Here is a 27,286-nt window from a genome sequence, read left to right on the forward strand (position 1 = left end):
GTGTGAAAGATTTGCATTTTGGATGAAAATTTCATTAGAATAAATGCAGATTTCGCCAGCTTTTGAAAATTGAATAATAATGAGTATATCACTCATATTTTGATTTAATAGTCGTTTAGAATTATAACACCTTATTTCCCTTTTTCTTCGCAAGTTTATTAAAAATGTTTTGTGTGAATGTTTAATTTAATTAACGCGTGTGAAAATGGTGCGTGAAGTTTACTACACTATTGGTACTTCCGCTGTCCGTATCAAGATGCTTTGATAGAAAAGGGATCTTTATTACCAACGAACCAAAATGATCAAAATAGTTTCATTTTTCATTTCCAGTTTCACTCAGTTGCTCAGTTCGCGACCGGCGTTTGGCTCTGCTCGGTGTGGAGCTCGTGTCTCTCTCGTGGCGCGTGTGGCATTTCGCAATCTTTGACAATCCGTCAGTAAATATAAGATAATAAAATCGAATACGCCTAGCGGTAAAATTCGGTTATTTTATACAATCGAGTGTTGTTGTATAATATGTTTTCTGTTCAAAAGTACGGCGTTTCTTAAATACATAACCTGTAACTCGGGACCACATACGACGGTAGAATTAAAAGTTAACTAAACAATCCTGTTGTAAAATACCGTTGATTTTGTTTTCAATGCTGTGATAATAATAATGTTGTAATTATATAATAACTCAACTTAACGTTACAATTTGTGTGTATAATATTTTATATTTAGTTTGTGCAATAGTGTTTTGAGAAGTTGGAAGTTTTTTCAAAGTAAAGATGGATACGTCAAAGCGTACGATCAACACAAGCCCCTATGTGAAAGCCAACCCACTTTCAAGGCTTCTACTATGGTAAATCAGCTTTACATTAATTACGTATTACTTATTTACAATATTTATTTTTTAATTCACATTTTTATTACCTACCTAACATAAAACCGCTTACGCCGATTTCAAACTTCAATAAGCAAGTGTGTGCTTATTTGTTTTTTATTTTTTAGAAAACGTTCGCTATTTTACTTCATATTAAAAATGTTCTATTGTAGCGAAATGAATTTATTATAATTAGCATGTTAATAAAATAAAAGGCGTTTACCATTTTACATGTAAAAAAAGATGTACCTATTATGCTTCTTTTTTGCTCTTAACCACCTACTACATGTTCATGTTCTAGGCAATGTCGACTTTATTTTTGTTTATTTAACTATTTACACATGTGTTAGTAATAATAAAAGTCGGTGTCTGTATTTCATATTTATTACACTGTATATAACATTCCCTTTGTCCGGGCGGATAAAGAATACAGTTCTCCGTGTTAATTTTTAATCCAAAGATTTTAGAAATGTGTATTTTTGTATTTTAGAAAACCAATTTAATTTAATATAAAGTTAAAGCCTCTCATTGAAAAATACAAGATGTTTAAAGCATTAAAAAATATGAATTTGTCTCCTGAAAAGTTCTTTTTTTGGAGATACTGTAGTTTACCCCTCGACTACAGAACTTGTGATCAAACATTAAAAAAATATAGTAAATATTTGTAAATATATATATATATAGTTGGATAATTGATATAACGCCATTTTTGTGATAATCACCTCAAGGGCGCTGTACAATCAAGCGCATGGACGATTAGGATTCTAGATTCTAGTTCCTTCTTTCCAATTATGGTATAGTATTTAAATTTTAACATATAGGAGCTAGGTTACAGCACGTCTTGCAGCTACAGAGCGCATGTACGGTAAGTAATCTAGCCCCCACTTACATTTTGTTTTAATTTAATAGAAATATTTGCATTCTTATAATTTACGCAAATACTTCATTTTGAGGGCCATGTCTTTCTAATTTTTTTATAATAATTTTCTATGTATAAATGTGTCCATAAAAATGCCCATTGGACGTATATATAAATAAATACAAATATTTATTAAGATTTATTGAAATTCGCTTTTAGATAAAAATCTTAAAGTCGTTCAACTCTTGTACGAGTATTAACCGCTAAAGCGAAGACACGCGTCGCTCCAATAAGCGTGTCGAATTTTTATTTTTAGATATGTATTTTATGTTTTGACAAATTCGGTCGTCTCGGCAATCCTTTGTTAGGATGCGAGATATCGCATCTCGCATCCAGGCGCATGGCGCATGGAATAACAGTGGTCTAAATCCGATAAAGGCACTTAATTCATGCCGCGATTACAAACGATATCTTCATCGGTACATATCTAGCCGGTATAAAGTCAAATCGGTATTCATGTGCGAACATGTGCATATTTTATATACAATATTTTGAGTTTCTCCAAATTTTTGTAGACAAGAACTGGATTCAACTCCCTGGGGAGCTGTTTATATTTACATAATACAACAGAGATAAAGAACATTTAAGAGAAGGTAATACAGAAGTCTAGGCATCTACAGGGCTTATGACCTGTCAATGGCTGGTTTAAGTGGCCACTTTACACACTGTGTAACATATTACCTTCTATATTACCTTCTCTTAAATGTTCTTCATCTCTGTTGTAATATGTTAATCTAAACAGCTCCCCAGGGAGTTGAATCCAGTTCTAGTCTACAAAAATTTGGACAAACTCAAAATATTGTTGATAAATCCACCTGGTCCATGAAGAAGTATGGTAATTGAAAAAATAAAATTTTCAGGCGTTGCCTAGTATGTAGGTGAAATAATTCAATCAGATGAATCTCACCCGCATAAATAAAGGTGTCAGCTCTTTAACTTCACAAACATCAACAGATGAAAGAATTGAAGGAATATAGATGTTCAAATATGGGCAGAATGGTGAATGGTTACACAGTGTGTAAAGTGGCCACTTAAACTAGCCATTGACAGGTCATAAGTCCTGTAGATGCCTAGACTTCTATATTACCTTTTCTTAAATGTTCTTCATCTCTGTTGTAATATGTTAATATATTTTATATGAAAAATTAAAGTATCTTCTTCGGTAATCTGTAGTTGAACACGTTTAGAAAAAAAATTGCATGCATATTCAATTTTTCATACAGAAAACTTAATTTTCATCATCATTCCCTTTCCGCACTTAATGGTGCATAGGGCACTGCATTGGTAAACCAATCGCAGCGTATCTTGATCATTTTTTGTTTCATGAAGGTGAGATGATCAGTCTTACGCTTCAGGTACCAGTCCAGGGACTATGAAATATTCTAGTGTGAAAACACCCTTTTCAATAAATATTTAAAATCAACCGTGTCGGGAATCAAACCCGAGACCTCTCTGACCGACAAAAGGTTAATTTTACTTTATAAATAAAACTGACGGTAACTGTTAACTTTCCAAGAGGTTATCTTCAATTGTCCAAGGTACGGGTAAAATGTCCAGTGGATGGTCGATTAAGGATTTTTTTAAACTTTAAAAAATATTTGTATGATGGAATGACTGTTATACTGTATAATACGTTAATGTCATCTTCAGGTATTTGTATTCAGTATTTTCAGATATTCTATCTAGATTTTTAATTATTAATCTATTTATCAGAAATGATTCAAATCACCAGTGAATGAACACTATTTTTTGCGAATGAACACAATAAAACCCAGCCAACAAACAGACAAATTATTTTATGAAATCAATTTAGAAACCTGATTATATTATTAATATAATATTATTATAATTTAGTAAATTTGTTTCAAACTTATAAGTATATGAAAAATGTATAAATCATAAACATTACTATAGTTCCTTACTACAATGAAAATAACAGGCTGCAAAAATAGCTAAATAAATAAATTAGAAATACGAATTTTTGGCATAATTTACGATAAAAAGAGTAAATCAATAACACACTTTCCAAATAAGTTGACTCAAGAAATCAGTGTTTGTATTTTCGCATCTTTGTTTTTATTATTCGTATATTCATATCTACAGAAAAAAAAAATAATAAGAGAATTTAAAGTACCCATTAAAGTTAAGATCTAAAAAATGTAAATAAAATAAGAAAGAAATAAAAGAAAAGGTAAACCTAGGAAAATAACAAAATGTATTCAATGGGAGATAAGAAAATAAAATAAAAAAATCGTATTCCAGTTTTGTATTTATTTATTTTATTTATTTATTTTTAAAACAGAAATACTTGAGTTCTTATTATTAACTCAAATATTTAAAGTTTTGGACCATTTCCTAAAAGTCGTAAATAACTTGTGCTGGAAAAATGGAAATCGTGTTGTGGTAGAGTGGGATTTGAACCTCGAACCCTTGGCCCGTGAGTCCACAATACTACCACGGGACCACAACCCGGTTCAAATCTTTAAATTTATCTTATAGTTGCGATATCAAAAACTTTTTTTTGCATTTTTCTAAATATTATTTGAAAACATAAATTATATGAAATTTTTTTTTCTGTCCTCATATTAAAGTTAGTAGTAATTATTATTATACAATTATGTGGCGTTAGTTTTCATGTAAATGATCTTTACCGACAAGCCGTATTAATTGGCTTGGTGAGTCCTGTAAAAAAAATAATTTTATAATGTTATAAAAAAATAACAATATATAGGGTAAGCCGTACAGTAAATGAACAAAACGCATATTTTCTTCTCAAATAAGGAAACGGTACATTTATACTCAACCGTGTATTTTTTTCTGGTTGGCAACATTATTTTGTTAGTTATTGGTAATTCTCTGTATCTGCCATCGACCAGTTACAGCATGGCGGTTCTGTGAAAACCAAATGCCGTAGTTTGTTCAGAAAAAAATGATGTCAGATAAGAACAATGTGTTTTTGTCGATAACTCTGTGGCTACTTTCGACACTAAAACAATCATTAAAATTTTTATTTTTGGAGAACATACCTTAATTCTTTGATTTAGATTCATTTTACTCAGGTTTTGGCACTATTTATTAAATTACCGAGTGTTCCTTTACTGGCCGACGAGAATGTCTTATTTTTTTATTATTTTAGCCGCCTCCTGTTTGATTTAAATTTTTCAACTCAATTTTTTCAATTCATTTATTTAAATATAACATATACATTACAAACGTACATTTAATACGTACATATTATAAAAAATAAAAAAATACACGAAAGAGATTCATGTCAAAGTAGTAGGAGAATCCTGCTCCGGAAAACCCTTTCGGATACATGGAACAGATCAATATCCAGAGCGATGTTGTTCAGCATAGCGGTAGCTCTTCCAACAGGCATAACCATCGGCAGGTTGGTCCTGTATATCGGAATATGAAACAATCTATGATGACGCTGTCTTAGGTAACTATCAGGAACATACAAACTAATGCTCATCATAATCTCAGGATTATCGACAATACCGCGCAACAATCGATAAAAATGTGTAGTCAAATACACATTCCTTCTAGTCTCTAAACTGTTGTAGCCAAGCATACCCTGGAGAAACTCGGTCGGGTAGAGCCGAGGATAATACCCGCACTCTCTCATGTAGAGATATCTCAGAAACTTCTTTTGGATTTTCTCTATCATAAGAGAGTTCTTCAGTTCATGTGGCCCCCAAATCATCGAGCCACTCGCACCGAGGAGTTGTAAAGAGTTCTCAGTACGCGGGTATTTTCAAAAACCCCGGCAGTACGCAGAACGAATCCCAACATCTTCAATGCATTACCACTGATTGTCTCTATGTGTTCATGAAATGTCAGGGTGCTCACAAATCTAACGCCCAGATCCTTAACATTTGATGTTCGTATCAGATTCTGGTCATTCATTTTGTAGCTAAAAAATAGAGTTTTTTGGACCCTAGTGAAAGACGTGACCGAACACTTGGATACATTAAACCTAAGTTTGTTACGCCTTCCCCTTTCACATATATTCGATATATCCGCTTGGAGAAGACGAAAATCATCCAAAGTTGTCACCTTTAAGAATTTGATGAGCGTATGCGGTTTCTTGACTATTCTTAATTCTATGAATACACTAGATTATAATTCTCCAATATGGTCACCTTATCAAATCACTTTCTCAGATTCCATTGAAAGAATTCAGAATAAATTTCTTAGATATATTAATTTTAAGATGGGTTTTTCTACTAATCAATTAAATTATAACAAAATTTTAGACTCTCTTAAATTAACTAAATTGCAAGAACGAAGAACATCGACCGATCTTATGACTTTATATAAAATAATAAAACCAATGTTTGATACCCCTGATCTACTGAAATTGATTTCATTCTATGTACCACCTAGATTAAGCAGAACGTCTACAATATTTTATTGTCAAAATTCTCGAACGGTAGCTCAATATAACTCACCTATTGTTAGATTACAGAATACCGGGAATGAATATGAATCACATTTTGATATATTTAGTTTATCTCTGCCTAACTTAAAAAATAAAGTGACCAACATATTTTTATCAAAAAGAGCAAATCATCTTCAGAAGATTGGGTTGGAATAGTTATAATTTGATTGATTAATGTATTTTGTTATTGTATAATTTCTTTAAAATATGTATGTATTTCAAGTAATTAATAATGTGTACAGTACGAGTATATTAATATTTCATACTCGATTTTTTTTATTTTTATTTCTAAGCACTCTTTATACCACATATATGTAAATGGCAGAAATGCCGTATATAAATAAATAAATAAATACTAATTAAAAATAGAAATCTGTTTTTATAACTTAAAAATGATTTTTACTTAGTTGGTACTTAAAAAAGAACATTTTAGAATGTTTCCGAGTTAATTTAATTAGGCACATTCATACATTTTATCTCGCCGTCATGTTTGAAATCACACGGTAAACACTACAATTTTAGGTGAGTCATTTTATTTATCCTGATGAACAGATAAAATGTGAAATTCCCCCGAATCAAAATGTAATCTCAGAAACTGGCGCCGAGCAAATTAGCCGAATCACTATGCAAGCTCTGATGAACTAATGAAGCGTAACTAAACAACGTTCGGAAACCATCTGGAACTGGAATACAAAATACGGACCGCTATAGTAGCGAGTCTGATGATGCGTAGCGAGAAGACATCCGCAACGGTACACGGCATAATAAAAAGAAGATAAAATGTCAATTTTTCAACTCCACATTTTGTTTTTACAAAACAGATTCCTGTAACTTCTAGATAATAAATCTCACATTTATTTAATTTTACAATACGCCCAAGGGGCATTTACAAAAAATATACAGGTAAGTACAAACATAGTAAGTAAAAATTTATAAGATAAACAACGCCTTTTTTTTTTAAAGATACCAAATACGAATGATTTTTCGTGTGTCAATATAAATCACTCCTTAAACGTTACTACAAAGTTATGTCTTCAGTTTTTCTGACAACTGTCATTCTAATCATCTTACATTTTAAGGACTATAAATATTTAATTTTTCGTACAGAAAATTCGGTTTTATGGAAGATAAGATAACTCTTGTTAACTTTCAATTGTTATCAAAGCCGTGGACCGAAAAAATATATTTTATGCCGTTCACTATAAACAAATTCAACATTGATCCATAAATAAAAATATAATACACGATTCCAAATGTAATGAAATTAAACATGGCAACAAATGTGTTCAAAAGTTAATCCAAATACGAAATTAAATATTTAAGACTAGTCATAGGGCCAAATTTAAAGTAGAAAACACATATTATTAATACATTGGTTCGGAACTTATTTTAACAACGTAATGCATTCTGTCAGTAAAACCTCGATATATAAGTTATATGTACAGCATCACAAATAACAACGATCCAAAAGAGCTAAAAATAAACAAATTTACTCATTAAATTTATGGCTTTTATTTCATTATTTATTTTATTTAATACTTATTTTAATGAACTCGCAAGGTTTAACAAAAAAACGCCTGATTTTGGGTGTTTTGATTTAACTGTTAACTATAAGTTTCTGTTTCGGCCGTACCTAGAACGGAAGTCGAAATTCACTATTATAGTCCTTAAAATATAGCTTGATTAGAATGACATTTGTCAGAAAAAGTGACGACATAACTTTGTAGTAACGTCTAAGGAGTTGTTTATATTACACACGAAAAATCATTCGTATCTGGCGTGTTAAATATTTTTTTAAATACAATGCTTGACAAATAAATCAACATAAATATATAAAATCAGCTTTAAAACTAAAAAAAATAAAATAAACCTTACTATTAACGACGTTCTTACAATGTTACATCATTTTTCAAAAACGTTAGAGATGCGTCAAATTGATCGAATAAAAAAAATATTCATTTGATGTTGTTCATAAAAAAAGTATAATGTCTTATTTTTTTGGTGAACAATTGTGTCAAACACTATCAATAGGCTTGTTTTTGCGTTTTTATATCGATTTTCGGAAACAGAGTTTCATGATTGCATGAAAAAACTGATAAAATCGATTTGATCAGTGATCAGTGATTTCCATCGCTAATGACATTAGTTTTACAGCTGTCATTTTGATCAAGCTATATTTTAAGGACTATAGTTGGTGCGTTTACGTGCTGTTAAATAAATAAATAAAATTAGGATAATAAATAACTAATTTAACATATTAATTCAACAGAGATGTACATAACCATCGTACACGATCTTAGAACTGTAGTCATTCACCATCTGTACACTCCTCTAAATTCGGATTGTGGTCACTCCTTTACATTGCTTGTACTCAATATAACCTTCTGCCTAATTACTTTAAATCATTTTTTTATCAGTCTACCAATAATAATCATATTACATTAACAAATCATTTCCTAAAACTATTTCTCGCTGGCCCTTGACTTATGTAAGCTAATGTTAAATAATATATTATAATTTGTTTTTTTTTAAGTCTCTGAGATTTGTCCATTTTTGTTTTAACTAGGTATAACTATAAATCTTTATATCTGATAATCCTATTGATTGTAACTGTCCCAGAATTAGTTTGCTACTCGTGGGAATACAATGAGGAGTTCCAGCCCAACCCGGAATTAAATTTTAAAAATGTTTTCGTGTACACGTGAATATTAAAAAAATTTGGAGTAGGATGAAATATCTCAAACGCACGCAAAAATAAATAAAAAATGTTAAAAATGGTATTCATTTTTAAATCGTAAATAATGACGTCACTCCTTATATCTACGTGTAGTATTTCCGGTTTCCGCTTTAAAGCCCCCGCAACGTTTTGACCATAGAAAAAAAAAGTAAAATATGTATAATTGACATTTCAACCAGAGATTATGTCAACTTTCTAGGTTTTTCTGAATCGAAACGTTCGTAAAAACAACCATAACATAGAAATGAGCAAATTACGATCAACTAAATGAAGTAATCAAAGCAATTTTCCATAGATTCTTGTCAGGTCAGTGAAAGTAAGAACGCCAACCGTTTCATGACGTCACTACTGAAAAGTGACACACTGATTACAGTCATTTGGCGCGGTATTTGATAAATGTAACTTTAAAAAATCATATCTTTGTAAATAACGAACAAAAAAAATAATATATAGATTTGCTTAGTTAAATAGTACGCTAATAGAAAAAAATCAATTAGAAAACAGTGGAATTCCTCATTATATATTGTACATTTTTTGTACTTTAAATAAATATATCCTATATCTTATGATATTCTAGCGTGCTGGGTGGATTTTTACTTTTGTGTAAAAAACAGCCATTGCTTTAATGGTTTTACGTGTACTAATATTAGACGGTAGTACCGTAAAACTATAGTTACTAATAATAATAATAATTATTATTATGGATAACTTATATAGCGCCATCTTCGTAATATAATACCTCAAGGGCGCTTTACAAAGTGATTATATAAAGATATAAATTTAATTTTAAGAAAAATAATGTACCTTGTCACCACATGCTAAGAATTTATTCAAATAATTTAGAGAACGAGTGGGTTTTAAGTTTCTTCCGAAACATCACTTCACTCTCACAGTTTCGGACTTCTGCTGGGAGAGCATTCCATGCCGTAGGGCCTGCGACCGCAAATGCACGTTCGCCAAATTCAGTGCGCTGTTTGCGTATAGGTATAATAACTTCTCCTTTCGACGTAGATGTAGCAGATCTAAGCGTAAGATGTCTGTCAGCTAGTTCATCTGGAATGTAGAGTTCCCTTAGATATTCCGGAGCAGAGTTGTGCAGTGACTTATTTATAACATTTCTTGATTTAAATTTTAACAAAAAGGTTTCAAACTTCTTACCAAGCTCTTTCTTGTACCATTTCTAATATATTTGCAAGTTTTAAACAATTATTTTTATATACTTACGCATCCACACACACGCAACCTCTCCCTCACTCATTTACGCATACACACATTAACATACACATTAATACAAACGTCACACACATAAAATTACGTTAACTCTTTTCCTATATATTATGTGTCATTAGATTTACAGTGGATTTTTTAATTGGCTCAAGTATTGTTAATATTTTTCTACTTATTTTGTTTATGTAATAGCTGTAAAAATCCCAAATAAAATAAATAAATAAGCCAAGAGAATTTGTATTCCACCCTCTGTGGAAAACGTAGCCAATACAATTCCCGAAGTAGTGGAGTGATATGACTGAACTTGGAGATTCCAAAAATAAGTCTCGCTGCGGCATTTAATAGACTGTAGGCGAGTAATTTTATTCATAGGTAGATCTGCGTAGATACCATTACAATAATCGACTCTAGACACTACAAACGCATTTATACATAAATTGGTACATGATTACAACACCAGGTTTACTAGTATGGAAGGGCTAGCTGTTTCTAGATATTGCAATAAATATGGCAAAAGGACACTGCAAATACCTAAAATATTTAACATGTTACCAAACAATATTAAAAATACTGAGTTTTTTATTTTTTCAAAAATATTTACAAAATAGTTTTAAATTAAAGTCTAGTCCCGCTGAGTTGCATACATGCATAGTTAAATACAGGAGTGAGACGTTTGCTCAAATTATGGTTATTAGATAAAAGTTTTTTGTATTAGTGATAGTTTTTAATTTTTTATAATGTAATATGTAATGTTTTTCAAGTAAAATTATTGTTAATGTAGGTTAAGTGTAAATAATCGATGTAATTTATAAGAACCCGCTGTCGAGTTGTATGTATGCAACTCAGCGGGACTTTAATTTAAGACTATTTTGTAAATATTTTTGAAAAAATAAATAAAAAAATAACTGTTGGATAATATGCCTTCTTTTGGGCACACTCTTAGTTATTTATTTCATAATAAGTTCAGTTGCAATAACGTAGCTCGGGGCACAGCGATCAAGTCCCAAAGTGGCTGCCTTTCTCCGCGACTGGTCATTAGGGCAATCGTATGCGATACTTGCACTTGGACTACTTCGGTCGAGTGTATCAGTCCAGCACCGAGAACACGTTAAACGTACCAAGCAGACGGTACTGTATTTACTATTTCCCAGGGGCGAATCGTCAAAGTAAGCGATTATGCACAGCTTACCATTATATTTGACTTTAAATTATAATAATTTATAGTAACCATGTTTATGGGAAAATATATAAAGTAATTGTTATTTATTATAAATCACCGTTTATATCTTTCTACAAAAAAATATCTATGAAGTGCGCCCAGCGCCAGCGCCCAGTCTATTCTCACTGAACGATAAAACTAGCCGATTACCTCAGCTTATTCTTCCATACAAAAAACTACACTGTATTTTTCGTCTTTAACCCAAGTCGGCTTTTTTAGTACTAAAACAAACTTGCAGATTACAAATATTTTTAGAAGATTCTCTATTTGGAAACTAGTATTTCGAACATTATTTCCGAAGGACTATTTTTCTTTGATGGGATACCGTTGAAATATTATGTATCACATAGGACAGGTGGCGTTCGCAGTGGCCGTTTTAGGCATTATTCATTTTAAAAGAAATCGGCCAGTGCTCAAGTCTTGACAGTACTGTCAATGACAGATCATAATGAAAATATCTGTTGAATGTCATTGTGGTATGTGTTAATAAACTTTTGTACAAGTTTAGTATTCTAATAAAATAGTGTTGATAAAAGCTACGTATATCGCGTGGTTAGTAATAATTGTTGTTTGAGTTGATTTTCACAGAACCACAGAAAAAGTAGTAATTTATAATAACATTACTTACATGTTATGTAAGTACTTATATGTAGTACAAATTAATGAACATTTTTAATAGATTACCTATAAAATAAATCACGGCTCGCCACTGCTATTTCCCCTATAAGTAATTGCTTTATTTAAAAAAGTTATATATGTGACATGTCTATAGTGGAAACCATGGCCAGAGTCGTCTAGTTCTAAGAACTGCACGTCCTTTTAAGCCTGAGAATATAGTCGAATTACATAATTTCTACCGAGCTCTAGGAAGGGCTATAATGAGTCAAGGATTGACGGCCGAAAAACTAGTTAACATATCAGGAGATAATTATGATTTAGGAAATATTTCAAAATGATTAAAAGTGAATAACTTATAATTAATATCGCAGAAACAAAATATATTAATATCGGGAGAAAAAATATATACTCCAAGGATGCAATATCAATATTGTCATGTAATCTAGCCATACATTTTGTGGATAAAATAAAGTATCTCGGAGTTTACTTAGATAAATATTTGAACTTCAAAACACATTCTCAATATGTAACAAAAAAAACATGTCAATTAATGTTAGTAAATTTTTTATTTTATTTTATTTATTAAAAGAAAACAAATATTTACAAATAAACCAAAATTTAGAATTAAATTTGCCGTTTAGACTAGGATGGTATGTGGGAAATGGGCTATTCTCCGTCGAGTATCACGCGGCTGATTTATTTATTTGGAAATTCTTGTAATAATGAACAGACTTTAGTAGTGATAGGGGTAACGTGTGACACGCCGAAATATTTACCGTTGAAACAGTTTTTTGTATTTTTTTAAATTCGGTAGATCTGTAGGTTGCTCCCGAAATCGGTAGGGTTGGCAACGCTGCTTAGATCAAATAATTAAATATCCAGATGTAGTAGACTGCTGTGCTTTGAAATTAAAAGGTTTCGAATGGATGCTACGTGATGATTAATAGTTGCCAACTTGCAGAATTTTAAGACAGCACCTGTGCTCAAGAGCCCGTTTACTTGAGGTCCAAACCCTTGAATCTAGAATTCAATCGTTAGGAGAATGAAGGAGAACGCTACTGTGAACAATATATTTTGAACACTCGGAACCGACTATCGAACACTTTTTGAGAACTTTGAAAAATCTAGCGATGTCTCAATGTTCTGTTGCGAGATCTTTTTATTGGCTTTAATTAATATTAAAACAAATAAAAGAAACCGGCCGACTGATAACGTTTAAAATTTACGATAGAAGATTTAGCGAATACAATTAGGAAATATCACATACTACGAATACCGATAAAAATATATGAGATGAATCTAGAATTATTAATTGTATTATGATGACGTTCTGAAGACCATAAAGAGGTACTGAAGACCATAAAGAAAAGAAAACTTGAGTACTTTGGGCATGTGATGAGAGGCGAAAAATATAGCAGTTTACGAGTCATTCTACAGGGAAGGATTGAAGGAAGACGCAGTGCAGGTAGAAGGCGCATCTCTCGGCTAAAGAACTTGCGTGACTGGTTCCATTGCGGCACTCAGTTCTTGTTCAGGACAGCTGCCAACAAAGTGAGAATTGCTACGATGATTTCCAACCTCCATCGGGGAGAAATGCAGAAATTATGCAGAAAGCAGCCAGCCATCGAAAAGTGAAACTGAGATAATAGCGCTATTGTGAAAATTGTGAATTTTCAAATCTACACAACAGTTGGAATGTTTTTGAAAACCCTCGAGGTATCCACCGGAAGATCTATTCGCTGAGTTTAAGATATTGGATGTAAGGCAATTGTTTGTGAGGTGCCTACCACTTAAATTTTATGATAAATTAAGTGAGGTCAAAAGAACCCAACAAAATATAAACACTCGTTCAGCAACACAAATTAACTGTATTGCCCCATTTGTATGAACCGCCTTTGGTAAAAAGCAATATGATTTAATTGCTCCAAAAAGATTTAATGATTTATTGCCAAATATAAAAGACTCAAAATGTAAAACAAATTTTAAAATAAAAATAACTGCACATATAAATAGTGTAGCGAGAGATTTTTTTGAAAAAAAATATGTAGATCAATAAACGAATTACAATGAAATAGTTAGAGTTTTTTGTTATATTAGTATAGAACTACTTTAAAAGATAAATAATCTCTATCTAACACATTTAATTTTCAATTCACTAGTTTTATATAGATTCCCAGTTACTAAATATGTATACTTATTTTATGCAATAAATTTATAAAATAATAAATAAGTAAAATTATATTATACACTTCCAGAAAAAAATTGTGTCGAAAATTATAAAATATCACGTTTCGGTACAACAATGCTTTCCGAGATTCTGAGATTAATGCCCCCATAAAAAGTAGGTACAGATGTTTGTGTGAGTTGTGAGTAGTGGTATGAGTATATTATACTCGGTTATCTTGATGATATGCAAATATGCAAGCTGTTAATTGTAAGCGGAACACAAATCTTATCTTACTTTACTGAAAGCATTATTTATATCATCAGTAATTCATTATAATAGTGCAACCCGTAAATAATTGTACAATGTACATGTACATGTTACGTGCATGCAAATTACATCTATGGAGGCAAAAAAAGTTAAAGCCACGCTGTTTTAAATCTTAAGAGACTGCTAAAAATTACCTCAGCAAACGGTGTAATAACGCCGCGTCGTGTTTAAAGATGCAAGGCGGTAACCAGCTTTTACCAGATTTTGATGATGTAGCTATAACTAGAACCAAATCGATATTAAAACCTCTCGAATCTGCTCAAAAATCAATAGTTAAAATAGTTTTTAAAAAGCTTTTCGGGTACCCCAGCGTTAAGTTATTTGAGGAATTTGAGATCTCAGATATAAGGCAAATTTATATTTTCAGGGCCTTACTCATAAACTTGGCATAAAATTACGCCTAAGTATAGTGGTATAATTTGGATGGGAATACCATCCTTATTAAAGAGGTAGAATAACGATGGTTTTCCCATCCGAATTATACCACTATACTTAGGCGTAACTTTATGCCAAGTTTATGAGTAAGACCCTTAGAAGAATAATATTTGTGAAAGCAAATTATTCTACAAAAACCCAAAAGGAACACTCCCTAACTAAATTGACTCAAAAACATTCTTAAATAATAAATGGGATAAATGAATATTGTATAACCGTATAGTAAATTGACTAGTTTGTAGTCATGTTATTGTTTATTTTTGAATAAAAATGTCTGCCTTAAAACAGGTTGTACCTAGTTAGGCAGACTAAACATGATCCAGAGAAATCTATTACCTAAGCGTGTATGTAGTAGATTAAGTAATTGTTATTTTTGTTAATAAATCATAATTAATGAGGAAGTTCAGTACTTCTGGAAATTGGATATAAAAATATTTTTTTTTGCAAAAGCGCGATCTCTAAACCTAGTTTTTGAGAGGAGTTCGGCAAGTTTTCTGCATCAATCAAAGGATTTGTCTAGGACAGTGATGGGTAACCTTTCAGCTCGGCCTGTCATAATTCTGAAAAAACCTGGCTTGACCCGGGCGCCGTGTCACATCTAGGAATGTTGATCATTTTTGCAGTCCTAGTTAATGAATGTTTTGTTTTAAATTTGTTGCAACAAAGTGGCAAAACATTTTTGAAGAGGGAATATGGAAGTCTAGGCATTAACAGGGCGTATGACCTTTCATTGGCTGTTTTAAGTGGCCACTTTACACACTGTGTAACATTTACCATTTTGCCTTGTTTAACCCTTAGACTGCCAAACAACGATATGTCGTTGTTCTTAATCCGGGTCATAAAATTCTAACAAGATTGTTGCTGACGTCATAATCCCCAAAAGAGTAAATTAATTCGGTAACTGCTTATTGCACTTGTCCGTCAGTGGTATAAAACATTTTTAATAAATAAAAAGAACTTATGCGACGGGTGATTATCTATAGTCCTTAAAATGTAACATGATTAGAACGACAGTTGTCAGAAAAAGTGACGACATAACTTTGTAGTAACGTCAAAGGAGTTATTTATATTGACACACGAAAAATCATTTGTATCTGGTGTGTTAATTTTTTTTTTAATACAATGCTTGAAACATAAATCAACATTAATATATAAAATCAGCTTTAAAACTAAAAGAAAACCAAAATAAACCTAATTATTAACGACGTTCTTACAAGGTTACATCATTTTGCAAATACGTTAGAGTTGGGACAAATTGATCAATGTAAATTGATCGAATAAAAAAATAATTCATTCAATGTTGTTCATGAAAAAAGTATAAATGTCTCATTTTTTGGTGAATAATTGTGTTAAACACACTACAATAGGCTTGTTTTTGCGTTTTTTATATCAATTTTCGGAAACAGAGTTTCATGATTACATGAAATAACTGATAAAATCGATTTGATCAGTGATCAGTAATTTCTCATCACAAATGAAATTAATTTGACAGCTGTCATTCTAATCAAGCTATATTTTAAGGACTATCTATAGTCGGGCAAACCACCAACGACCGCGATAATAGTGCTGCTAACCTGTCAAGTAATGCCGAGTACAATTGTTGTATAAATAAATGAGAAATAGATAAAAATAACCCTCGTTAGTTAAAAACATTAACAGTTCGTCGAAAAACATCGAGCGTTATAAGTAAGTTATTATAGAATTGGCCGACGGACGATAATATCATATGCGTGCTTAGATGTCCCTCACTCAGCCCATAATCCTAGGAATGCATAAATAACTAATACAGTCATCGCTTCGTGTATTATGAATATATCAATATGGAGATAAAGAAATGAAAACAAGCTAACCACATGAAGGCTCATTCACAGGAAATGGCGAACGATGAATTTTCAATAAGATCAACGTGTTTTTTAATTTAAAATAAATATTTGCGTTCTTACGATTTACCCAAATATTTTTCTATGAGTTATAAATAACTCACTATTAGAAAATGGAATAAGTTGGGGTAGAGTGGGATTCAAACCACGGACCTTTGGTTCGTGAGTCCGAAACACTAGCCACAGGACCACAACCCGATGTAATGTGTTGTTTTTCAGAGTACACACGTTTTAAAATCAATATAATTTAAATGATTTTTATGAAAACTTTTCGATACGCACACATAGCAAAGTTTATTGAAGATTTGAACCGTACATTATAAGTATGATCAATAATAATATATTTAATAATAATAATCCTTTTAAAATTTTATCTGCACACATTGTTCTTTATACAAAACTGCTGTATTTTATATATAGTATTTATGTAAAATAATACTTTTACGTTTAATTTTAAGGTTTTTAACATTATATTGAAATGTTTATATTATTTTTAATATGTATCTTTTTAAGGTAAAAGGCACTGCGTGCCGTGTATATTATTAATAAATAAATACTGCAACTCCCATATGAATAAAATAATATTCTTGTTAATATATTAAATAATATCCAACTGTCAACCACAACCCACAACCATAACACAAGATACGCCAATAGGGATATAATATTAAGAGAAGGGGTCAACACTGTTTTGAGGTGATATTCCAAACGCTATTGCGGCCGTAAAAAAAGCTTTTATCTCGCGTATTTACATACAAAATACGCGAGATAAAAGTGTTTTAGTGATAGTTTATTTTTATTTTATTAGGGAAATCAACAGTTCTACAGACATATTTTTAGTAAACAAACAGATATAGTGTATAAACTCAGAACTAATAACAGATTTCCACATAGTATACAAAGTTAGTAAAGAATATATATATTACATATCAAATAAATACATACAATTTATACATATAAAAATGTTATTTTCAAGTACTCAATAATCAAAGATTTTTTAAATATTAATTTTAAGAACATTAAGTTACTGTAAATTGGGCGGGATAAGGACAAAAATGCTTGAAGAGAGGATAAGGAGGGGGGGGGGGAGATGTACATAGTTGATAACATTTTCCCATTGAAGCTAGATTACTTATCGTCTTGCAGCTACAAAGTGCATGTGCCGAATTTTATTATAATGAATAACTACAAAGTTCGTGTTTTATTTTAATTATTTATTGACAATTTTTGATGGAATTACATTGTAATGATGTAATAACTTATATTTACATATAAGTTATTAATTTAAAAATACTTGGTACACTTCCATTTTTTTATTTTGACCAATTAGCGCTTTCACCCTCTAATGGGTATCTTTAGACTGGTGAATATTATACAGTGTAAGGATAATTTATATAAAACTATATATTATCTTAAGTGTATGTACATTTAAAAATAAGTTGAAAAATATACAATACGCAATATTTCAATGGAACAGAGTGAGACAAATGGTTGAAACATGTGTTGGCGGTGTACTTTAAGAGAAGACTCTATTATTTGAAAAAACATTTATTGTTTTATTACAATGTACAGGGTCCAACTAAGGGGGCTAATAAGGGTGGGGGCATTAGAGGGTGAAAGCGCTAATTGGTCAAAATAAATAGTTGAAGTGTACCAAGTATTTTTAAATATTAGTTATTACGTCATTACAAAGTTCATGCTTCAATTATAAATTTTACATTATTTATTAAACTGATTAAATTCTATGTGTTGCTATTAATGCTGAATGCTATATATATTTACATAAATAACACCCGTTAAAAAATAAACTAAAGAATACTAACTCGGATCAGACAGTAAACAGTAAAGCCTAAAGCCATTTAAACTTGAGTGGCCATTGGCTATTAATAACAGAGAACCAAATGTCGAGATTCCCCTTTCATGTCAGCACAAACTTATGTTTGTTTTAAGAGAAATATAAACGGCTCCATTTGCCTATTCCGATCTGTGATCTGACGTAAACATGGCAGAGAAGCGACCGTTAAATTTGAAAATGGCGATATTTATCTGTGAGATGACAAGTGCTTACGAAATCATGTTTTCCACAGCGGAACATATGTTTTTTATACGACCAACTGTGAATCAACCAGTTTATTTAGTATACCAAATGGATTTTTATTAACATAATATTATAAATAAGTATCGGGTTATGTGTTAATATATCGAGGCAATACAGGCAAAATGCATTCAGTTAACAGTCTTTATATATTTCAAATATTTTTAAACATATCGTGGTTATACAAGTAAAAGTGGCCATTTGCAAAAATGTCGAAATTGAGATTATTGACTTTTTGACATCGTATTAGCATAATGCTTGACTGGTAAAAATGTCAAGTCGATCTGACACTCCAAAAAACAAAAATAGTTTTTAAAATATGTGACCATTTGATAGAAGCTCACAGATTTTTGACGAGTAAAACTGACCAACACACATAGTCACTTTTATTAGTAAATTTAAGATCCAAAGAATTAACCAAGTAACATTTCGTCAATTTTACTTGTAGGTCGATGTCACCAGTGGAGAGTTAGTTAGAGTTAGTCGTTAGTAGTTATTAGTTATTAGTTATTAGTTAGTAGTTAGTGGTTAGTAGTTAGTAAGTTATTATTAACATATTACAACAGAGATGAAGAACATTTAAGAGAAGGTAATATAGAAGTCTAGGCATCTACAGGGCTTATGACCTGTCAATGGCTGGTTTAAGTGGCCACTTTACACACTGTGTAACATTCACCATTCTGCCTATATTTGAACATCTATTTTACCTTCTCTTAAATGTTCTTCATCTCTGTTGTTAAATGTTAATATAAACAGCTCCCCAGGGAGTTGAATCCAGTTGTTGTCTACAAAAATTTGGACAAACTCAAAATATTGTTAGTAAGTTATTAAGTTAGTATTCGTTTTGTATTCGTTTTGTATTTAACAGAAATGTTTTTTTTAAATAAAAAGTTAATTGATAAAATTTATTATTTATATATGTTTGTTCTTAATCTAGAGTCAACAACCACGTAATCAATTATCGTTCTTTCATTCCCTCTTTCCCATGTGCGATCTCTTAGACGAATGTGTGTGAAATCAATGTATGACAGGGTTACGAGTGATGAAATCAGGCGAGAGTGTAAATCTGAGACAAGTATAATTGATAAGATTAAGAAAGGGTCTCTGAGATGGTTTGGTCACGTAGAACGAATGGACGACGAAAGAATGGTAAAACAAGTATATATGGCGAAAATGAACGGCGACGTTAGACGAGGATGACCAAGAAAGACGTGGCATGATCAGATAAACCAAAATCTTAAGTCTGGTCATGTCAAAAGCAGACAGAACCGAAGGGCATGTATGACAAGATGTATGAATGCGGAAGAGGCTAGGAATGTATGCCAGGATAGACGTGTGTGGCGGTTCATTCTCTCTGCCTACCCCTACGGGGAAATGGCGTGATGGTAGTAGTAGTAGTAGTAGTATTATTATTATTATTATTATTATTTATATAATTACGTAACATTTTTTATTATTTGTTTTTTTTCATTTATTTTGTATTTCTGTGTTATTTAACCTTTATAAATATTAAAAAATCCCAAAAACATAAGTTATAAAATAAAATACTAGCTCTCTCAATAAATGAAAAAAAAATGATTATCTGCAAAATTTCATGACAAATTTTACAGGCAAAATTTACTAAGTTTTTATTTTATTTATTTATTTAAAAGTGATAATGTTTTTGAAATACGTTTATACTTAACATTAAAGTCGAAAGTGACGTACATATAATGTATAATGACCAACCACCTGCTTGAAAAATCTGATCTTTGAGAAGCAATTGAACTCTAGAAAAACACTAAAATGGTTTCCTTGAACATTATTGATTTTGTCACTTGGTCAATTTCTCTTGTATGCCCACGATATGTGCAAAATTTAATTTTCAAATTTTATGCTATGCCTAGAATAAACATTACTCTTTCGAAGGTTTAAAAAAATTAAATAAAAGAAACTTATGGGAGAAATAATGCATTGAAATAATAAAAAAGCTTTAAATGAAAATATCTGGGAACTTGTTTTAATGACTTAATGCATTCTGTCAGTAAACCCTCGATATCTTAGGCGAATGTAAGTTAACCCTTGTGTGGATAAGATGCCACACGAGTAAATAAAATACGCTTTAACTGGCCTAAATTATATGATAATGTTTATAAATTATGGTAAAAACGTTATTGAACGGTATAAATAAGAAAACAAATAAAACAGCTTTGTTTTTAACCACTATTTTTTTTTTCCACCGACCGGTTTCAAAGCTAAACAAGCTTCTTTCTCAAGGTTTACTTAACTAATGAATCGCACATTTTAGTGGAATGCAACACTGGAAAATCTGTGAAAAACACATATTCGCTCGTAACTTTTTTCTGATGAACATATTTAAGATATTATTTACAAACCTAATTCACGAAAATTAGATTATTTTGCAAAATATCGCATGTAAATTGGTCCAGTAGTTATCGAGTCTATAAAGGACAAACATACTTCCATTCATAATAATAATAATACTGTTTGGATAATTTATATAGCGCCATTTTTGTGAAAATCACCTCAAGGACGCCGTACAATAAATAAATCTTGTACGTCTTGTAGCTACAGAGCGCATGGACGGTTGGGATTCTAGTTTCTCGCCTCCATTCATGATACATAACAATTATGATATATAGGAGCTAGATAACAGCACGTCTTGCAGCTACGGAGCGTATGGACAATAAGAAATCTAGCCCCTATTTACATTTTTATTTTTAAAAAAAATATTTGACTATGAAGTTTAGAGTTTTAAGTGATATTTTAAATTTTAAATATTTTAATAAAAATAGAAGTTAGATAACAACAAGTCTTGCAGCTACTGAGCGCATGGACGGTTGAAATTCTAGACCCCATTTACTAAATTTAGATATTTGATAGTTGATAATATTTACATATTTATATGATAAATATAATATGATAGCTAACATCACAAAAAGTCTTGCAGCTACAAAACGCACCGACGAATGGAATTTCAACAACATAAGAATGATTTTAAAAAGTTAACAATAAAAAATAATTAAAAAAAAAAAACACAATAATAATACATTGAGCAAAGAACTAGTAAGTATGGCAATTAAGTGAACATGTAACAGCACAAAAAGTAAAATATAAAAAAACTAAACAAAGATAGCATTCCTTAACTTATTATTAAGGTTAACAAGATGATAGGCGATACTCGAACTCGAAGGGTCCCTGTTTTATTTTGGTATACAGTTTACAGGATCTATTGTCCTTTTCCTGGTATATATATATAGACAATGTAATTCGATACTTCAAAAACAAACAAAAAAATAGTTTATTTATTTTAAATCTTGAAATAGGGCACATGTGAACATATTATTATGTGTGTTATAATAGTAAAAATGTACACACATAAATTCTTAGAAAAGTACTTACATATTGACTTACTATACCGTGAAACGCTTGAATTTTTATTTTGTACCTGTCTTGTAAAAGCCCTCTTGGCGTATATAGTAAATAAATAATCCAGAAAAAAAGATACACCGCGTTTCCTCCCAACAGTGCGTTGATGTTGATGGATGGATGCTAAATGAGAGATATGACTTGTTGAGCCCAACAAATTTATGAAACTGGACGTGTAGCAGTAAATAAACAGTAGATAAACAATAGAGTAATAAACCATAGAGTAACAATAAATAATTTAATCGGCGAGCGTGCTTTTGAGGTGATGCATATTTTATTTGTGGACATGTGAAGGAAGCGTTGTCTTGTATGTAAAATTAGATAGGAATGGACTTTCATCCGCTGCTTTCTCTTATTCGGAGGCTACAATATGGTTATGTAGTCAGTGAATAATTTATTTATTTAACGCTTCATGTACATATACATTTTATATACATATAAGGGCGGGAATGTTGCCTCGAGGCAATATCTTCCACCTACCCAAACCGTACGGTTTGAGAAAATAGGAATAATATGGACCTACTCTAGGTAATGGGTAATACAAAATCTTATAAAAAATTTGAAAACAAAAATAAAATATAAATCTATACTGTACTATGAAAAGAGGGGGGGAAATGGGAAGGAAATTAAAAGGAGAAAGGAAAAACTCAAATACTTACATAACTTAAATTACAAAAAGGATATGGATACATTAGAACTATTAAAAAATGTATTAATTTGTGACTCGAAAGTACCTAAATTTGACTATCTGGAACACTACCCCTCACAATAAATTAAAACAGTGCTGCTGAGAATGAACTTGTGTTTTTTTTGTTAAATACATAATATATTAAATACCTGTTAACGAAAAGGCGGACTGTAAATGAAAATAGAATTTTATTCAGTTTTGTGAATTGGGAAATATTTGAGAAAGGATAGGAATTTGGAATGAATACCTTACCTTTAATATAATCTGAATGTTCTTCAATTTCTAGCACTGGATCACAAAATGAACTGTAAAATGAGACAATGTTTTCCACGACGCGCGACGATTCCAACCACTTTTTATCCGATTTTATGTGAAGTCAAAAATGTTGTATTGTTTTGGTTCTAAATCCGGATCTTCTAATTTTGAATATCTCCTCTAATAAATTTTTTAATAAAACATAATTAAAGGAATAATTGCGCGGTGGAACAAAATTTTCGTATCGAGGGGTTCTAGACCCGTCGGTATAAACCGATGTACTTACATCAAAACTTGATGGTGGGGGGTATCGGTTGTGTACCTTTGTAGTCGGTCGGGGGACTTTTATCTTTAACTATGAAGTCATACTGAAGCTATGTCATTTTAGAGCGTAGATATGTGTACCGTGACGTACGCTTCCCCTTGTTTCATATCGATGTACCTACCCAAAACTTGAAGGTGGGGGGTCGGTAGTATATCTGTACAATCGCTAGAGGGAATTTATCTTCAACTGTACCGTCAAGGTGAAGGTATGACGTCTTTATCTTCCCATCATAATCGAGGCTTTGGAAAGGAGGAACTAGAATCCCAATCGTCCATGCGCTCTGTAGCTGCGTGCAGGGAACTTATTTATTGTAAAGCGACCTTGAGGTGATTTTCTCAAAAATGGGGCTATATAAGTTATCCAACTATATATAGCGACCTTAAAATCTTAATTTAAATGTTAATAAAGATGGGGTTTCTGACATAAGTGGTTAAAACTCGAAGAAGTCTTTCGATTACCGGCATCTTTGTGGCTGTTTTTTTGGTGCCTGTTTTTCTCCGTTTTGCATTTGAGTGACATCTAAAACACCTATTAAAATGTACGTATTTTAATGACAGCCTTTGTAATGCTACGCGAAATCGTGCTTCTGGAGATCTTGAAGGTTATCAATAATTTGTTTGCAAACCCTTAAACATAAGTTTATATTATGTAAATACAGGATACAGGCAAGTCTCTTCTTAATTAACTTTAAATAATCGGTTCAATAAAAGCATATAATAAAATACATACTCGTATGTACATGTAATGTTTACAAGGTTGTGTTCGCGGCTTCTTTTTGGTCTGTTTTAGTAAGGAACTGTCCAAATTAATATGGTTTCCTGTTTCCAACCTTGTCTCATTAAAATGTTATTATTAATTATAATATCTGAAGTTATTTAACTTTGGATAACATCTAAATCATAATTAGGGTTTCTTTCCTTCATTTCGTTTCCTCTGATTGTTCAAACACCGTTATTTGAATTTCAAACATTGTTAGATTAATTGTATTCAACTGTATGTTTTTTTATAGCTTGCTTTTTTCATAACAGATTTCTGGGTTTATGGTGTTCTTATTACTTTTTATTAATATATTAAAACAGATCTTACAGTCGAGTAAGTGGTTATAAAATTAAATACAGGGAATCTATATAAAACTAATTAATGTAAAATGAAAACGGAGTATTCTCTGTTTATGATAGTCTCCATCTAACATGGCTCAGCCTGTTCTAAGTTGGACATTTTTTTTATCTTTAGAGCATAAGTAGTCCTATACTAATAAAACAATAACATAAAAAAGAAAAACTAAAACTAATTTATTATAAATGCCTAGCTAATCAAATATAAGAAATTAAAAATCGTTATTATTCAAATATAAAGTATATATATGTGCCAAGAATACATGTTACTTAAACATAAATAATACAGTTTAATATATAATAAAAAACAATATAAAGCAATGAAATACATAAAAGTATAGATAATATGTGTACCAATTATATTAAGTACTACGTGTTTTGATTTACGTATATTTTTCAAAAAAATCTCTCGCTACACTATTTATATGTGCAGTTATTTTTATTTTTATTTTATTCAATGTTCAAATCAATGCGGGCTCTGAATTGGTATAAGGTAATTTGTTTGTTTTAAGCAAGTCAAATGATAACTCTGTTACACTTTGGATTCCTTGTTAAAAATGACATAATTAAATAATATTCAACAATGTTTTGAGTATGTCCAAATGCTTGCAGACTGGCTGGATTTTCTCCCTAAAGAGTCCCAACGAATTTAAATGTGAATAACTCCTAAGGAAGAAAATCCAGCCAGTCTGCAAGCATTTGGACATACTCAAAACATTGTTGAATTAATTACCTGGTAAAAGAAGAAGTATAAAAAATTTAAAAAAAATGTTTTCAGGCGTTGCCTAGTAGGTGAATTGGTTCAGCCGGATGAATCTCACCCACATGATAAAGGTTTCAGCTCTTTTACTTCACAAAAGTCAACAGATGGAAGAGTTGAGGAAATGTTGATGTTCAAACAGAACAGTGAACGTTACACAGTGTGTAAAGTGGCCACTTAAACCAGCCAATGACAGCTCATAAGCCCTTGTTAATGCCTAGACTCCCATATTCCCTTCTCGAAAATGTTTTTCCTCTCTGTTGCAACAAATTTAAATAATATTCTATATTTTTTCGAATACCTGACCCGTTATCCGTAAATAGCAGACGTCTCAAATGGAGATACCTGACTCGTTATCCACCCAAATAATAACTGAAACATACCAAATTCTTTTATAGTACATTTATTGCGTTGCCGAGATACCACAATGAAAACGATGCTTTTTATGTTGAGTGACGTTAGCAGGCCCTATTCAGGGGACAGTTTTTGCGTCACGAAGTTGAACAGTGCTAATTAATAACGAGCGCCCGAGTGATTCCGAAACATCCCGAACGGGAGACCGTAAACCATGATCCGATAGGCGTTGAAATTTTTCGTACTGGTAAATTGCAGGACTTTGGAGTATAGTGAACAGAAGTGTTAAGGTTGTGATAATCTCTTCGCTTTATAATTTTGAGCCATTTTAGTTTCCTACAATAATAAGTTTTTTTGTCATGTTTCCTAAGACAAGTACACAAATGAACACACTATGAAAAAAATACAATTAATATAAGGGTTACAAATAAGTTTTACAAGAAAACTTACCGTGACACAACCAGGGCTGGCATTCTGAATGTTCTCTGCACCCGAGAGAGCGTTCAGAATCACACCGCAGGAATCATGGCCGTGAACTTGCCCCGATTCGATTTTAACCGCTTCGTTTGTCTGCAGGTGGATGGGCGACATATTCAAGAAGGGCGTGAAGGCGGACCTGAGCGCGGAGGACTTGTACGATCCGCTGGACGGCGACCTGTCCGAGCCGCTGGGGGACGAGCTGGAGAAGGGCTGGACCAAGGAGGTGTTGGCGGCCAAGGACGGGGGGCGCCCGCCCAGCCTGATGCGCGCCATCCGCCGCACCTTCTTCTGGTCTTACATGGCGTGGGGCGTGCTGGAGTTCGTGCAGGCCGTGGTGCTGAGGTAAAGATACTTTATTTATTTATACATTCCTCACAGTAAATGATTTTATTTATTTATTTATTTATTTTATTTTATTTTATTTTATTTTATTTTATTTTATTTTATTTTATTTTATTTTATTTTATTTTATTTTATTTTATTTTATTTTATTTTATTTTATTTTATTTTATTTTATTAGGGAAATCAACAGTTCTACATACATATTTTTAGTAAACAAACAGATATAGTGTATAAACTCAGAACTAATAACAGATTTCCACATAGTATACAAAGTTAGTAAAGAAAATATATTACATATCAAATAAATACATACAATTTATACATATAAAAATGTTATTTTCATGTACTCAATAATCAAAGATTTTTAAAATATTTATTTTAAGAACATTAAGTTACTGTAAATTGGGCGGGATAAGGACAAAAATGCTTGAAGAGAGGATAAGGAGGGGAGGGAAGATGTACATATTTATTATTATAATGTCTACTAAGTTACATATTAAATATTTTGATAAAATTATAATTTTTTTTTTATTAAGTTTTATTCATTTTAACAAGTAAATAACATACAAAATTGTATTTTTGTTCCCGCAAAGCCGAAGCTTGTC

General features: G+C 31.5%; 1 protein-coding gene across 1 annotated transcript in view; it reads left to right on the top strand.

The window, feature by feature from the left end:
* The first annotated feature begins 345 nt into the window (after positions 1–345).
* Positions 346–27,286, top strand: part of Cftr (CF transmembrane conductance regulator) — a 91,029-nt gene continuing 64,088 nt past the window's right edge. Inside the window, exons 1-2 of the mRNA XM_088226802.1 lie at positions 346–844; positions 26,436–26,681. Coding sequence (XP_088082928.1) covers positions 771–844; positions 26,436–26,681 — 320 coding nt within the window. The 5' untranslated portion in view covers positions 346–770. The remainder of the gene's footprint in view (positions 845–26,435; positions 26,682–27,286) is intronic.

The sequence above is a fragment of the Micrasema longulum genome, unplaced genomic scaffold (assembly GCF_059751315.1).
Source record: "Micrasema longulum isolate JH-2025_06_02 unplaced genomic scaffold, ASM5975131v1 h1tg000469l, whole genome shotgun sequence".
Lineage (NCBI taxonomy): Eukaryota > Metazoa > Arthropoda > Insecta > Trichoptera > Brachycentridae > Micrasema > Micrasema longulum.